The sequence below is a fragment of the Schistocerca gregaria genome, chromosome 4 (genome assembly GCF_023897955.1).
Source record: "Schistocerca gregaria isolate iqSchGreg1 chromosome 4, iqSchGreg1.2, whole genome shotgun sequence".
NCBI lineage: Eukaryota > Metazoa > Arthropoda > Insecta > Orthoptera > Acrididae > Schistocerca > Schistocerca gregaria.
Genome location: NC_064923.1, coordinates 373,521,514 through 373,536,824, shown reverse-complemented (window position 1 = coordinate 373,536,824; position 15,311 = coordinate 373,521,514). Strand labels below are relative to the sequence as shown.

The window sequence follows — 15,311 nt, the reverse complement described above, 5'->3', positions numbered from 1 at the left end:
TTGTTTGTAACCATGGACATCTAATCTCATTAAGGTTAAAGATAAGACTTGGTTCAAAGATGGAATACTACTTTTGTCTCTGCCGTTGAAGAATTAAGCCACTTAACTGTTCTGGTGCAGTTTTCTTTTATAATATATGGTAAAAAGTCCGTTTCTGCTGATCTTATTCAACACCTGTCGCTCCCCATGGAAATATTTAAGTGAAAAATAATTATTTAAAATGAATTGTATAGAAGATTGCCCGTCTAGCTTTTTTTTTTTTTTTGTCATAATGGCACACAGGTGGCTGTTACATAATGGTTAATTAAATATCAGGCTTCACCTTCAAGCTAACATTGTAAATACTTTGAATATTGATAATGATTTTCAAGCATTAATATTTGTGAAGTTCATTTTATCAGAATTTTTACATTATTGCATGGATAGATTTAACAGCAGTAAGCTTACTTCACGATATCTTTGAGTTTGCAATTAAATTTATTTCTTTCAAGCTACCTCTGATTATATTTGAGCTAGCCACAAATTTAAATAATGTAATTAAACCATTACAAGCAAAACTGTATGCAATTTTACTAATATTTGTGCCTGTGTAGCAACCTTGATCATTGTCGGCATGTATGTAAGCTGCATTTATGAGCATGCAGAAGATATGCAACGACAACAGTGTGTTAAATATTCTTTACTTTTTTCTCAACAACCCCAACCACAACTTACATTAAAATCAAAACAATGTACTACCAAAGAAGAGAGAGAGAGAGAGAGAGAGAGAGAGAGAGAGAGAGAGAGAGAGAATATGAGTGGCACCCTAATGTGCGGCTCGAATCTGTGCCCACATGTCATCAGCTGTGCTTGAGTGGATTTTTAAAGTCCCAAAAACTTATTTGCATTGAGAGCAAATTATAATGACAAAGAATTATATACGTGGACAAGGATTCATAACATGCAACCTGGACATATCACTAAATGCAACTAAGGTAAGGGCACTAGTGTGTGTTTCCTTTTTTCTGTGCTGATAGGTCAGGAAAGCACTTTGATACCCCATGGTATATTTTATTATTGTGAGTTAGGTACTGTTCTGTATATGTGTTGTTTATATAACAGAAAGAGGTTTTCATTAGAAGTGTTAGGCATGTTATGCCCTAGGTTTGGATGGAGCAACATACAGTTTGCAACTTCACATACAGGCGAATCCACACTATGGGAAATAGAGACAGGGAACAGATATAAAACACTCAAAGAATTTAAGAAAATTTTCTTAGCAAAATGCTAGAGTACTTGTATCCAAGAACATCTAAAACAAGAGGTGTACAATCCTACCTGTACAACTCGAAGTTAAGTAGAATGAGAAAACACATAGAGAGTTATATTAGTAAAACTCATAACTGGTATAAACTCATGACAATAAGAGAGGTGTTAAAAATATTAAAAGCAAAATTACCAATTCCCATCAGAGAGCAGTTAGTTAACACCCCTGAAGATGACTTGTAAAGATTTCTTGCCATTGTGGATTCACTAGGTTTGATCCATGAAGATAGAAGAAAGGTTACCTCAAGTAACGATAGTTACCCTCCCCTCTGGAGAATGGCAGAAGTAACATTAATAAAAATGGTAATGGTAATGGTAAAGGAACGATTACCATAACAATAGTGACCATAATAACTGTGGTTATAAGCAACCACAACAGAATGTGGCATACATGAACTCAAATGGGAGCAGGTACATCAATAATCAGCAAGGAAACAATAGGAAGGGACGTGGAGGCATCTTGAGACACAACAATCCCAACTTCCAACAGCTTAAAAAAACTCAATTTCATGCCAGAAACTGGGCTAACCAACAGGCGGATCACCCAAATCAAAACTGGGGACCACCTGAGAGAGACATTCAATTCAGCAGTAATTTTGAGCACCAAAATGTGCAGGAAAGAAACAAGTCATATGTTGCAGTAGCATCACGACCAACAAATTAGGATAGTAGAGATAGTGGATGAAGCCAACTCGATCTGAGCATGCCTTTAACCACCTCATGCCTTCTGGTAGTGGTTAAGGAGAAAAATGAAGGCAACTCTATAACCTCTGTAAACACTTTGCATCACAACAATGGCAAGGATATGCACAGTGAACTATGCTCTGAGCTGGAAACTTGTAATAAGACAGGTAAATCTATAGTGCAAGCTGCAGTGCATGCAAAAATAGGTAATGTACTGTAGACTGTGATCTTGGACACAGGAGCAACAACAAGCTTTAAGTTATGATTTACACAAAGAATTATGTTGGGTATACAAAATACCATCATTTCCAGTTCAAGGATTTAGAGTAGTAAGGGTTATTAGTGCCATATCGCAGGTGGTAAAAACATAGGTGCAGGTTGACCTTTTAATGAGAAATTGAGCCTTTAACTGCATGTTCTTGCTGATAAAAAATTCATCAGTGGCCTGAATCCTGGGGTGGAATTTCACCAGAGGGAGGAACGCAACTATCAACCTCTCGTCTGGAACCAGTACTGTAGACACTGTAGGAAAAACAATCGTGCTGGAATTAAGTGCCACAGAGGAGATATATGCCTAGTACAGCCAGAGTATCCATATTTAGTATACTGGACCTAAATATTATTTCTAAGCAGTAATCTACCTACTAAGGGGTATTGTACTTCACATCTCAGTCAAAACAATAAGGTAATTACCACAAAAGAGCCAATCTGGAAAAAGATAGTTGAGTCGGAGTGTCTAGATATGCAGTGACAGACATAGTCAATGCTTTTACTTAGAATGCACAAAAAAGTATTTTCTGAAAAACCATGAACTATAAAAAGGTATGTATAAAACACAGAGGTGTACCCACATGAAACATACCATCACACTATATATCCCATCCCTTGGACGAAGAAGGAAGTGGTAACAAAGGAAATCAGGAAGATGATCGAATGGGATGTAATAGAGCCGTCCTATTCTGTGTATAGCAGTCTGCAACTGGCAATAGCAAAGGCAGACAGAGTCTGAGGCTGGTTCTGAATGTGAAAAATATTAATGAGATAATCATTGTGGGTTGTACCAGGCCAGAGAATTTAGAAGAATAGCACCAAAAGTTCGTAGAAATTACCTGTGGGGGTGGCTACAGGCTGGCACAACCAGACAACATGATTGTCAAAGGCTTATACCCCTATAAGGATTTAAAGAAGTTTATTGAATAACCCTGTTTACTTGTACAGATCTTTAGTATGTAAGTAGGAACAACATATTCAAAAGAATAACATTTTTATTCTTCCTTCCTTGGTACACAATTGTAGTGCAATCTGGGTTGCCAGTCTGGTGCAGGATGGTGATGGGGTGTATTTCAACATTGTCCTCTTTACCTTAGCAGAGATTTTGTGTTGGATCTGGTTCACTGATGGGACATCTTCATAGCAAGTTGAAGAGATATGAAGAAGTTTTCTGTCATTATGTTTCTTCTGCAATTTAGAAGTGTCTCCATGAGATGTAGAACAATGTACTCTCCAAATGGTTGCTTCTCTATATGCATCACCTCTTTTCTGAGGTATTGGAAAGCATTACATACAGACTTAGTCACTATCTGAGATCGTATTTGTCAGGTTTCTTGGACATTAATTGAGTGAACCTGTATCCTGTTTTGTACAGTGATAGTTGCTTGCCTGTGGTTATGTTTTCTCCAGTGTGTAAGAATGAATGCTGCTTTCCATGAGATTTCCTGATATTTCAGATACAAGAGCAAATTTGTTGCCTGGCAGGTATTCGGCTCAGGTCAATTTTTCATTGAAACAAAAAAATCTGAGAAGCTCCTAAAATCTGTTCCTTGGCGTATTGTCCTTAATGAAAGTAAGCCCACAATAAGATGACCAGAGGTTATCTGCAGTCATACCTTTTGTACAGATGACACTCTGAGCATTATGATGGCTATCAGTTGTTCCATTTACTCATTATTTTTTATACCTTTCAAGCATTTAATTTAATATATTTGTTCATGAGAGTTAGCATTGCTTAGTCAAAAATAAGACAGAAAGTACTGTTGACAGAATTGTCTAACCATTGGCAAGCGTAAGTAATGAGACATCATCTCTCCTTTAAAGTGTTCACAGTCGACCATCCAGAAGATGAAAAATTGGCTTTATCCCACTTGGTTCCTCCCCTAGTGATGATCCTTGTAGAGGCCTTCAGCTGGGCCTGCTGTGATGGGTGAGGTGTTTTATTGACTTGCTGGTAGATCAACAGCTGAATCCTCCTCCACCAATCCCTCCTCCTTCACAATGTCTTCAGTTTCATCTTCACTTGTCTCTGGTACAAAATCCTCGTCTTCATCAGTGGTTGATTTCCAGTTCAGTCATGGAATTCTGTAGGAAACATAACATTTCTTCACCAGAAAGTTCACACTAAAGTGATGTATTTAAAAATGTCTTTCATGGACAAAAAATATAACCAGGACATGATTTAAACAGTGGCAGATTGGAAAGTGCACATACCAATAGTGTCACCCTTTCTACACAACTATAAAATAGGTTCCAAGTTAAGAGAATTTCAATTCTTTTTGCTAATACCGGAGGAGAATAATTGTAAACACTTCTTTTCTGAAAATGACCAGCATAATTCTTCACTGCAGGTTGCAGTGGAGCATTCCACATGAAAATGGCATTTTGGTCTTCATGCTGATTTCCATTCCTGATTAATTTGAAATAGTTTTTGTAGTTGTCCACTGTGGTGGTAAGAATCTTACCTGAATTATTTGCTGAATTCTCAGTTTACTTATTTTACCACAACAGTTCATAAATGCAACAGACAGTGTAACAGATCTCTCAACAATACTGTGTTGGACAACAAAAATTCATGCAAAGGCATATTATCAGAGACCTTCTCTCTAGTGTTTAATGTCTTATTTATGATGAGATCATTGTAGACATGATCAGTTGTACAAGAAGAAGGAATGTGGGTGTATCTTTCCAAAAGGACCATTGGGAAATGATGCTAGGTTAGCACTAAAATGCTATACCTGGATTGAAATTTACACCCTACTCCTTTCAAAAGTGAGTCCAATACCTTAAACATTGTGATGTTTTTGCTTGGTCATATGGTGATGATGTTAATGGTAAATCTTTAAATAGAACATCTTGCATGACTGGCATCATCTGCCACAGCTGAACGATGTCTGGTGATAAATCATATGCACTCACAGGCCCTCTTATGACATTCCACTAAAGATCTGCACATTCGGTGGAACAGTCCACCACCATAATGCCCCAAAATGTGATCAAACAATTTGATGACAGTTTTATGTACACATTGGCAGCCTAAGGAAAATTGTATCTCAGAATTTCACTCTTACGTCTGCATTGTCATGGAACGGTATTCCTAAAAAATGTATCCAGTAAGACAAACATTCTCTGGAAACTAAGCTGATCAAGTGAAAGTACTACGTGGCATTATGAAATCATATTATCCTTATGTTAATATCTGCAGCAAGGTGTACTCCTGATTTGATAGCTATGTTACCACTTTACAGTACTTTGTTTATTTGCTCATCTGTATATTATGAATATTAACATGTGAACTAGTTTCTGCTTAAGAGCTTGTTGATTCTTGATTTTAAAGTAGATTATGAATTTTCATGGGTGTCTTGTCTGTTCAGGAGAAAACAGTATATATTGCCAATTATTGTATAGTTATTAATATAATTGGGGAAGAATCGGCTTTCTTTGTAATTCACTTGGTTAAATTTAGCACGAATAGTGTTAAGCAATATAGTAATAGTTTTTTGTTTGTACAGTGTATGTATCAAGTTTCTATGATCTGCATGTGTTTTGTTAATGTACATCTTGACTTGTTCCAAATCCTTGAATGTCTCCTTCTGTATAGGCTCTGTGGAATATGATGGATAAATGAATCAATGAATGAATATTAGGTACAATTAGTTATTTGCAATAACAGCATATGTTCAACATCTTTATTCATCTGACATTCAAAAGCAGATCATCTACAACACTCAGGTGTTACACATATTAATGAGCAGTATTCATTCAGAGTTTTTTGGACACATCTTTGTAGCAACTAAAATTTAACAGGTCTATTAGATATACAACACAAACTGGACAATCATGCTCAGTTATAATTTATGACACATTTATGAATGATATCCAATCTCTCTGAAAGCCTTTATTAAGAGCAATAAAATCATGACTGTGCTTCATTTTAAACTTACAGAAGAAAACTGTTGAAAGGATAATAGAGTGGCTCAAAATATTAACCTTACATTGTCCTTGTCTTTCCGTATTATCAGATGACCTTTCTAAGGTTTAGAATGTCCCTACTTATTGCGTATCATGTCTAAAGTGTATCTATGTTATTCAATAATTTAGAGTGTCATTACAGCCTCGCATCTGCTCTAGTAAACAACAATGGCAAGCTTTGGTCAGTCATTCACACATGCTTTTGTTTTTCTCAGTGGAATCTGTTCTTCAGTCAATCAACAGATTAATGTATTTACAGGCTATAGAGATATTATCAAAATATGTGTTAATGTATAAATATGCATTACACATATTGTACTACAAACATGCTCACACTCTTGCTCATTTTCATATACACAGAAACATGCGAATAATACAGGCAATCTTAAAAATATAGTGTAAATATATTTAAGTTATAAATCTGCCTTTTCCCTTCATTTTCTTTCTGTGCCTATGTGGAACAACTATTCTGGAGCAGTGCTCAAAAGGCAGTACTGCTGTATGAAATGACATGTGTAGTAATGTACAAATATTCTTATTTATAAATTTTAAAAATAAATGAAAGCCATAATACAAAAGGCACAGTGCTTAGGCACTTTTTCCATCACTGTGGAATGGAACAGGTTTGAAAGCTTATGTGACTGAATAAATGTTCTATACTAAAATATACAGGTACATTACTGCAATATATTTCTAAGAAATTTACAATATACAAATCACAACCTTCTATTTTTAAACATTTAAACTGTTCACTAAGTACACTCATGTCACAGAGTCATCCAGGCAGGCATGAAACATGCGTGTTCCTGTGCCTTACGACAGTACTGCATAAATCATGCCTGCTTTTGTATATCTGTAAACAATTCCATATGAATTATTTAGCAGTGTATAAATAGTAATTACTTCATATACATTATAAACATCAGTTTCAATAAACGTATGTTATGTACATCTATATCTACAGGCTGGAAAATATGCTAACATTTTCACAGAAAAGTATTTTAATAATGATCACAGAATTCAATGTGAGTTTTTTTTAAAGGAGGATGATTAAAGAACCAGGTAAGTTGTCATAAAAAATTAAATTTCAGATATTGTTAACAGCAAATGATAAAAGGAGAGAAAATCATAGTTGAAGTAGCAGAGCCATAAATTAAAATGAGTTATTGTTTCATTATTAAAATAAAAACTTGACAGAACATGTGGAATTTGACATTAATGAAATTCAAAATATAGTACACTTATTCCATTTTTAAGTGCTGATCAAATCCTTATACATTACAATTTCATTGTTTTCCTTATATAATATAAACTCAAATCTTTTGTGACAAATACAAAACAAATTTGGTTTCAGTAGTGTGAAGACACAGTATTGTCAGTGTTAGCTACACTATTTCTTTTTTTTTTACAATGAAATATGTTCAAGTGAGTACTATAACATTTCCAGACTACAATGAGTTAACTTAATACGGATGTTTTCAAGAAGTACACTACAGACCTTATCTATAAAGGAACACAGACTGCACAAAAGTTCTGTATTTATTAATATGAGATTTTCTGTTAAACTTATATGTGTAATGTTTGTGCAAGAATTGTGAGGCACTTTCTGGTGTACTGATGCCATGTGCATAAGTTCAATAATTTTACAAGTTACAAAAAATTGTGGTAGTATTGTAAGTTATTTAACAGTGTGCAGGTAAATGCTGTTGCAGGACAATTCAAACTGATACATCTGTTGTATAACCTATTTTCGAATGGGAATACTATTTCTGATTATGCTAAAGATGATTTTTTAAGGAAACTTAACTTTTGACAAAAACATTAGAAGCATAGTCATGGTGTGCAAAAAGTATATTTACCATACATCTGAAGAAAGTTAAAACAGTGCAAATTATTCTACATTATTTTTATTCCATGGTACTTTTAACATAAAGAAATTTGAATAGCTACTCAACATCAATGCTTTTTTGTTGCCAGGAAATTTGACAGTGAAGCTTAAACATGAACAACACAGAAGCACAGTTAACTTAGTTAAAGAAAACAAAAATTAAAAAAAAAAACAATAAAATTTGTTTGGGCAGTCAGCAATGTATCTACAATGTCCAACTGAGTATCAAGCTATGGCAAAAAAACTAATTCATAGCACATGTTTCTTTTGAACAAATTGTTAAATCTCTATCTTTGATCCACCTCATCCATTCTAACCTTGTAATTCCTCTTGTGCAAAATTTTCATCCACGTCTGAAAGGCCTTGAAAACTATGTCACCTAATCAGACTGTTCTTAATTTTAATACTGTTTCTCATGACACAGTCTTTAACATATTACTATTCTATACACATGACAGTCAACAGTTTTTTTCCCTGTTCAGTTCCATATTTACACCTTCTGAACAATCAGCAATTATCAGTTCAGATGCAAAACAGTAAAATATTGCCTTTCTTTTTGCATCTCCACTCACCAATTGTTCCTCATTAACAATATTATGATATACAAGAGAATGTTAAAGTCTGTTACAAACAAGTCAGCATTGCACTTATTCCCAATGCACAAAATAAGCTGTCAATTTATTGGATTCAGTTTTATTTTTATCACCATGTTTTTGTTAAGCTTTAAACCCACATGTACATTCTATGACACCAATCCTTCTGCGACAGAACACTGATACTACACAATCACTGTTAACACATCACCACTCCTGTCAATCTGTGAAGAATGCAACGTCCTCTGGACTGGTGGCTGTGCCTTGAGGTTTATAATCCTTTTGGCAAAGTCTTTGTGTGTGCCTACATCATCAAAAGTTGCTGCAGTGTTTTTCCGTACATCTGGGTTCTGGGCTTTGTATAATAAGATCTGGCTATTGCGATGTGTTGAAGCAGATCTTGGTGTTCGCTGTAATTGTTCACTTTGGCCAGCTGAGGCTGCTGAAGAGCTTCCAGCTTTACCAGGTGAAGCCATTTCTGTAGCATCAGTATCAGAAACCATTTCAAGTGCCTCTGATGGACCATCAGACGACACTAGTGTTGCTGCAGAAAGTGGACGTACAACACTGATGCGTGGGGGTAGATCCAGTGTGTTTCCATCACCAGTACTGCTTACAGTTCCTGCTGCCTTCCCCTCATCCTTAAGCGGATTTGCATATCTTCTTAAATTTTCCTCATTTTGGAGATTGTTAGATTTTTCATCATCGTGATGGCTGTGATGATGAAGGTGGTGACAAGAGGATCCATTGCCCATAACACCACCATTGTTCCCTGCTCCTGACTGGCGGCGACGGAGTAAGTGGTGCCAATAAAAAAAACCAGCAACTCCCGCAAAACACAGGATGGCGAAAATAACACAGATTAGAGCAATCATGTATCCATTACCTGTTGGAAAATGGAAGATATATTAATGTTATATTTTCATATAAATGACATAATACACAAATGCTTTTCTTATATTAAATGAGCACTTAACTGACATTAAAAGTTAAATTACGTACATAAAGTTTTGATTTACTGAAAATAAATTGGAAATAACAACTTTTACACTAATTGCCTAATACCAGTTTTAGTGAAATTATTCATATGCTTTCAGTGTGTGTATGTGTAACGGTCTGAATGCTGGAAGATGTGTAGCTGATGAAAATCAAAACAGGATAGTGCAGCTGTATTTTCAAAGAAAGAATTTTTAAATTAGAATAACATCTGCTACTCTCAATTGAGTAATTACTAAGCTGAACAAAATTACTTCCTCAGAGGTGAGACATTGTGTAATAGCATTCTGAAAGATTGAAGTTGCTCAGAAAAAAAAGATAAATACAGAAACATATACCGTAACTTTGAGAATACATACCAGGTTTTTCTTCACTCACTAGTGCTGTTTCAACCTTCACCTCAACTATTGATGTCAGAGCTGAGAGATTGGTCTGTTTGCGGCTTATTAGCTCACCCAAGACTCTTATTCCTTCAGTTACTGCTCGATTCTCTTCAATGCCTGAGTATGGTGAAGGTGATGACTAAAGAAAAAAAGAGAGAAAAACAATTTGATTAATGTTGTAGGTACCTATTAACATCAAAATAAAACAAAAAGCAAATAGAACAACAAAATGAAAGGCTATAATACACACAAAATATTTGTTATAGGCTTAGATAGTTGCCTTAATAGGATATGTGACATTGTATATTGACTGAGGAATGATATTATGTCACACTATGAAAATACAAGTTGACGGATTCTTCTACCATTGTTTGGTGAAATATTCATAACTGAAAATATTTATCTTCCAAACTGGCTGTCCTGGAAATTGAATTTCAGTATCCGTATACAAACATTAGTGGACATGTGAATAAAAATGTAAGAATATACGTAACTCGAATGGGCTCGATTTCAATTGAAATGTAACAGACAGGTAAATGTAGCTCAGTGTACCCTAAGGCCGGGAAGAGATGTCTAAATGAGAGAATCCTGTACAACCGATATATTTTTAATCCAATGTCACCTATTCAAACTATGTATTTCATGACAACAGTTGAACTCTCTGCACATTTCATTTGATTCTAAACGTTATTAACACTCACTTAAACCTTTTTTTCTATGCAGTTCATACATTAGAGGCTCTTTTTGTGTTGTTGGTGAGAATCAGAGGAGAGTTCTTATAATACTCGACTGAAGTATCTCCATAAGAAGATGGATGTGCCTCTTGCAGAGGGGGGGGGGGGGGGGGGGGGATAAAAAGTTATGATTAAAAGAAAATTAAGCACATTATAAAGAGGGTGAAATAATTGTGCATTTAGGGTGTTAGTGAGGAGATGGTATATGACATGCATTGACATCATAAACATTTACTCACAGTAACAGTCTGTCCTGATTCAAGGATATAGTAATGTGTTTATAAGGAAGGTGATTCCACTTACATCATGTATAAAGATCTATTTTTAATGGAATTATATCCAGGACAGATGTTGTGAATCATCTGTTTAAGGCAAATTAGGCTAGCACTAAAGACAGTTGAATAAAGGAAAAAATTAATGTAGCTGGTGCAGTAGTGCTGCTTCACACAACATAATGCTTGTGAGGAAGCACTTACTATTCAGTACTACGCAGTTACAATTATAATACAAACTTCAAGCACAGAATGACACAAGGAAAAGAAGAAAAATGCAGTTTCAGGCTGCTTGAACAGGAATTCAGTAGAGAACATTTTTAAAAATAACTTTAACTACATGCCAATTTCATAATTTCTTCCTATCTGTTTACATGAAAGACAATTATTGTTGCACATAACAGCTCGCTGCTAGCTATAATTTGTCAAAATTACGTATTAAACATTTATAGATTAATTTCCAGTAAAAACTGAATCATAAAAGAAAAGTTTCTAATATTACAGGTGTGACAATTCTTTTTTAAAATTGAGCAATAGACTCACCAAAGTGACCTCAATTGTGTCATTGTATCCCTGTTTGAGGTCACAAAGTAGAACAAGTTGTGGTGTGGAATGTGCAGCTGTAATTGTAGCAGCATGACCAGCAGCCAGTAGTCGTCGTAAATCACAACACAGCCCTTCCACTGTAACCCCCTGAGGCAGCTGTGATCGATCCAGTAGCAGAGTCAGCCGGGCACATGTGTTACTTAGTACTGCTTGATTGGGCCAGCATCCTGGTGGTGCTGGCAGCGATGGTGGACCAACACGTTTACCGCTTTCCAAATTGCGGCATTCACCCCATGGGGCACATGGAGGAGTTAAACATGCCTCTCGTGGTGTAGGAACACAAACCTATGAAAATATTAATCTAATGTTATTATTTTTGTTAAGTAAGGATGGTTTTACAGTATGGAAAAATTTTTACAAAACAGGTGTCTCATTTTTATTGACATATAGACTGGTTACAATATTTCATTTCTACTTTAAAATGCTTATAGTGTAAGTTAATGATATCATGAACACACTGCATACATATAGCAGTTTAGTTACATGCCTCCTCTCATATGGTATACTCAATCATTTAAAGAATTGTTTAAAAAATTGGGTATCTTTACAATGAGTACATTTACAAATCTGTTGTGTATATCATGGAAAACATTACTAAATATTATAATAATAGTTCTATACCTAATCCTGGACAAGAGACAGTTTGGAATCACAGTTACCACGGAGAAATAAACAAAAGACTTAAAAGAGCATTTTCTATCAGGGAATAAAATTGTATAATAAATTGCCCAAGGAGATGAAAAACTGTGAAAATACATCCTCTAATGAAGCCAATTAAAACATTATTCATAAAGAATGCATATTACACAGTCAAAGATTACACAGAGTAGTACTTAATAATGAAATGGGATAACTAGAACACCTTGCCACATTACAACTGTAATATTTTTGCAAGAAAATGATATCATGAAATCTGTCGTCTCTTTCTGCCCATTTATCAGTGTTTCTTATTTCAGAATGACCAGTTTCAGGCGATATTTGCCATCTCCAGACCCGTTAAACAACAAAATAAATAACTACTGGGCTCTAATCCTATGTTTACGAAGCTTACAAAGCATTTTATAGTATTTAAGCTTCGTAAACACAGGATTGAATCCAATTGTAATTTATTTTGTTGTTTAACAGGTCGGAAGATGGGTGACTTTGCCAAAACCAGTCATTTTGAAATAAAAAACAGCAATTGAAAGTCAGAAAAATAATTGTATTTTGTACAGACAGGATCACAGATAATTCCCTGTGACAAATATGTCCTGTTTTGATAAAAATCTTTAGTACATGATAATAATGTCTTGTCATTCTCCTGAGTTCAATATCTCGTCGTGCATCATGGGGGTGCTGACTCAGTTTTTCAGTTAGACCGGGGGGGGGGGGGGGGGGGGGGGGGGGAGACGTGGAGATGTGCATGGGGAATACTGGAATGTTTATGGGCATGGAGTTAATGCAGGGGCATATTTTCATAAAGAATACTTATATACAGGGTGTAAGTAAAGGGAACACTTTCAATTATTTTTTGCACAAAGACTAAACACTGTGCAGATGTCATACATTTGCATTTTGAAAAGAAACTCTGAAAGTTTTCTTTACAAACATTTGATATTTGAACCATGAGTGACCCAGCAGATGTCAGTATGGTAATCGAATTCTTGCCATACCCGACCCAGCAAGACATCGTCGACAGTGGCAGTCACTTCCCATATTCTCTTCCCGAACTCTGCTTCATCACATGGTAGAGGCGGTACATACACCAGATGTGTCCCCACAGAAAAAAAGTCACACAGAGTGGGATATGGTGATCAGGGAGACCATTTCATGAAACAGCTGTCCTCTTCTGTAGCATAGTCAAATTCGCCATGTTTGTGACTAGTGATGACTATCGGCAAATTACCAAACTATGCTGTGGCAGTATATATGAAAAAAAAAGAAACTTTCAGGATTTCTCTTCAAAATGACGTATATATGATACCTGTACAATGTTTCGTTCTTGTGCAATAAATAATTGGAAGTGTTCCCGGGCTTTATGTACACCCTGTATACTGTGTCTATGAATATTTTTGGAGCTAATTATTTTCATTCTTTTATGATGAAAAATCAAATGGTATCATAAGATCAGTCCTGGATGAATGACTAAAAAAGTAAATAAATAATTCCCGTCCAAGATGCCAGAAATGACAGTCGTGTATGCTGGAGGTAAGAGTCTTTTTGTTGTACCTGTCTGCAACTCAATACGTCATCTTTATGGTGAATAGCAATCTATCCTTTTCCAAATAATGGTATATAAATAAAGACTGTACCACTGTGTTACCCTTCAATCATCTGCAGCATAGTGGTTGGCTGAGTTTTATTTATTATTTTCAGCCTAGAATTCATTATTGTAAGCAATTTTCAAATGATGGTGGTCATAACATTAGTTTGTGGTACAAAATTGTATCATGATTGTGAAGGAAAAACTGAAAAATAAAATATCCTGTGCTGCTGGAAAAGTAAAAGCTTAATACCTACAAGAGGACTGTCACATAGGAAACTTCGAATACTCGAACTACTAGGATGGATATTGGATTACTTTTGACACTGCACAAACAATCCAAACAATTAAGACAATACATCACTTATTTTCCTTCTGTAATTTCTAATAATATATAATGTGTTAAAGGTCAGTCATGAGCCATGTTTTGAGGATGACACAAATTGAGAGCTAATAAGAATTGTGAGTTACAGCTATAGTAGAGTAGTTAAATAAATACAGACTTATGAAACATAACTCATATTAAGTATAATGTTGTAGTAAAGTAATATGAATCAATGTGTTGTAACTACAGCAGACTTGGAGGAACCATAGAGGTAACTGTGAATGGCAATCCAGTTGAATTTAGCCATAACACTGAACAAGAAAGTACAGCGTATGATGAGACTCAAAGGTCGTGAACAAAGTAACTTGAATGTGTTGTAGCATTATAATGAATACAAGAGGTTACTATCAGAGAACCATGGTAATTGTTATGTACAGATAGTTGTTGGAGTACAGATAAAACAAACAGCAATGAACATTTGGAAAGTACTATTATGAACTGAAGAGTAACAAAAATACATGAAGTGATAATAACCTTAATGTTCTAAAGACAACTATTATGCTTGCGTGTGGTTGGCTGAGGTGTGAAGAACAGCAAAATAATCTAACATGGTTATTAATACAAGAGAATGGGGCACAGCCCATGATTTGTACATCTAAGTTAGTTCTTCTCAGCAACAGTATACAGACAAATTTCAAAAATAATAAGTTTTTTTAAGTGAGCCACATACCTGATTCGACTGACAAATAACAGCTCCATGTGTTAAGTTGGGCTGCCCAAGGCAGTTTCCTAATCCACACCAAATCTGTGTACAAACTGGTCCACTACTGGAGCAAATGCATGTATTGCATTCATCAAGCCATGTCGTATTCCTGGTGTACTTTCGTCCTTCCCATTGACACTCTCCAAGAGCAGAGAGATGATCAGCCACTAAAGAAAGTACACATGTTGTTACACACAGCATCTACAATAGTCTAGAAGCGTATACTACATGAAATAGTTGTATTTGGCCTATAACTGAACAATGTCTGGACATCAGGT

At 35.3% G+C, this 15,311-nt stretch overlaps 1 protein-coding gene across 1 annotated transcript in view; it reads right to left on the bottom strand.

Annotated features, from left to right (window-relative positions):
• Positions 1-5,934: 5,934 nt before the first annotated feature.
• The window catches only part of LOC126266832 (protein jagged-1b), a 521,463-nt gene continuing 512,086 nt past the window's right edge, over positions 5,935-15,311 (bottom strand). The window contains exons 16-19 of the mRNA XM_049971392.1: positions 15,001-15,200; positions 11,641-11,988; positions 10,068-10,230; positions 5,935-9,598 (exon numbers count right to left, since the gene is read on the bottom strand). Coding sequence (XP_049827349.1) covers positions 8,898-9,598; positions 10,068-10,230; positions 11,641-11,988; positions 15,001-15,200 — 1,412 coding nt within the window. The 3' untranslated portion in view covers positions 5,935-8,897. The remainder of the gene's footprint in view (positions 9,599-10,067; positions 10,231-11,640; positions 11,989-15,000; positions 15,201-15,311) is intronic.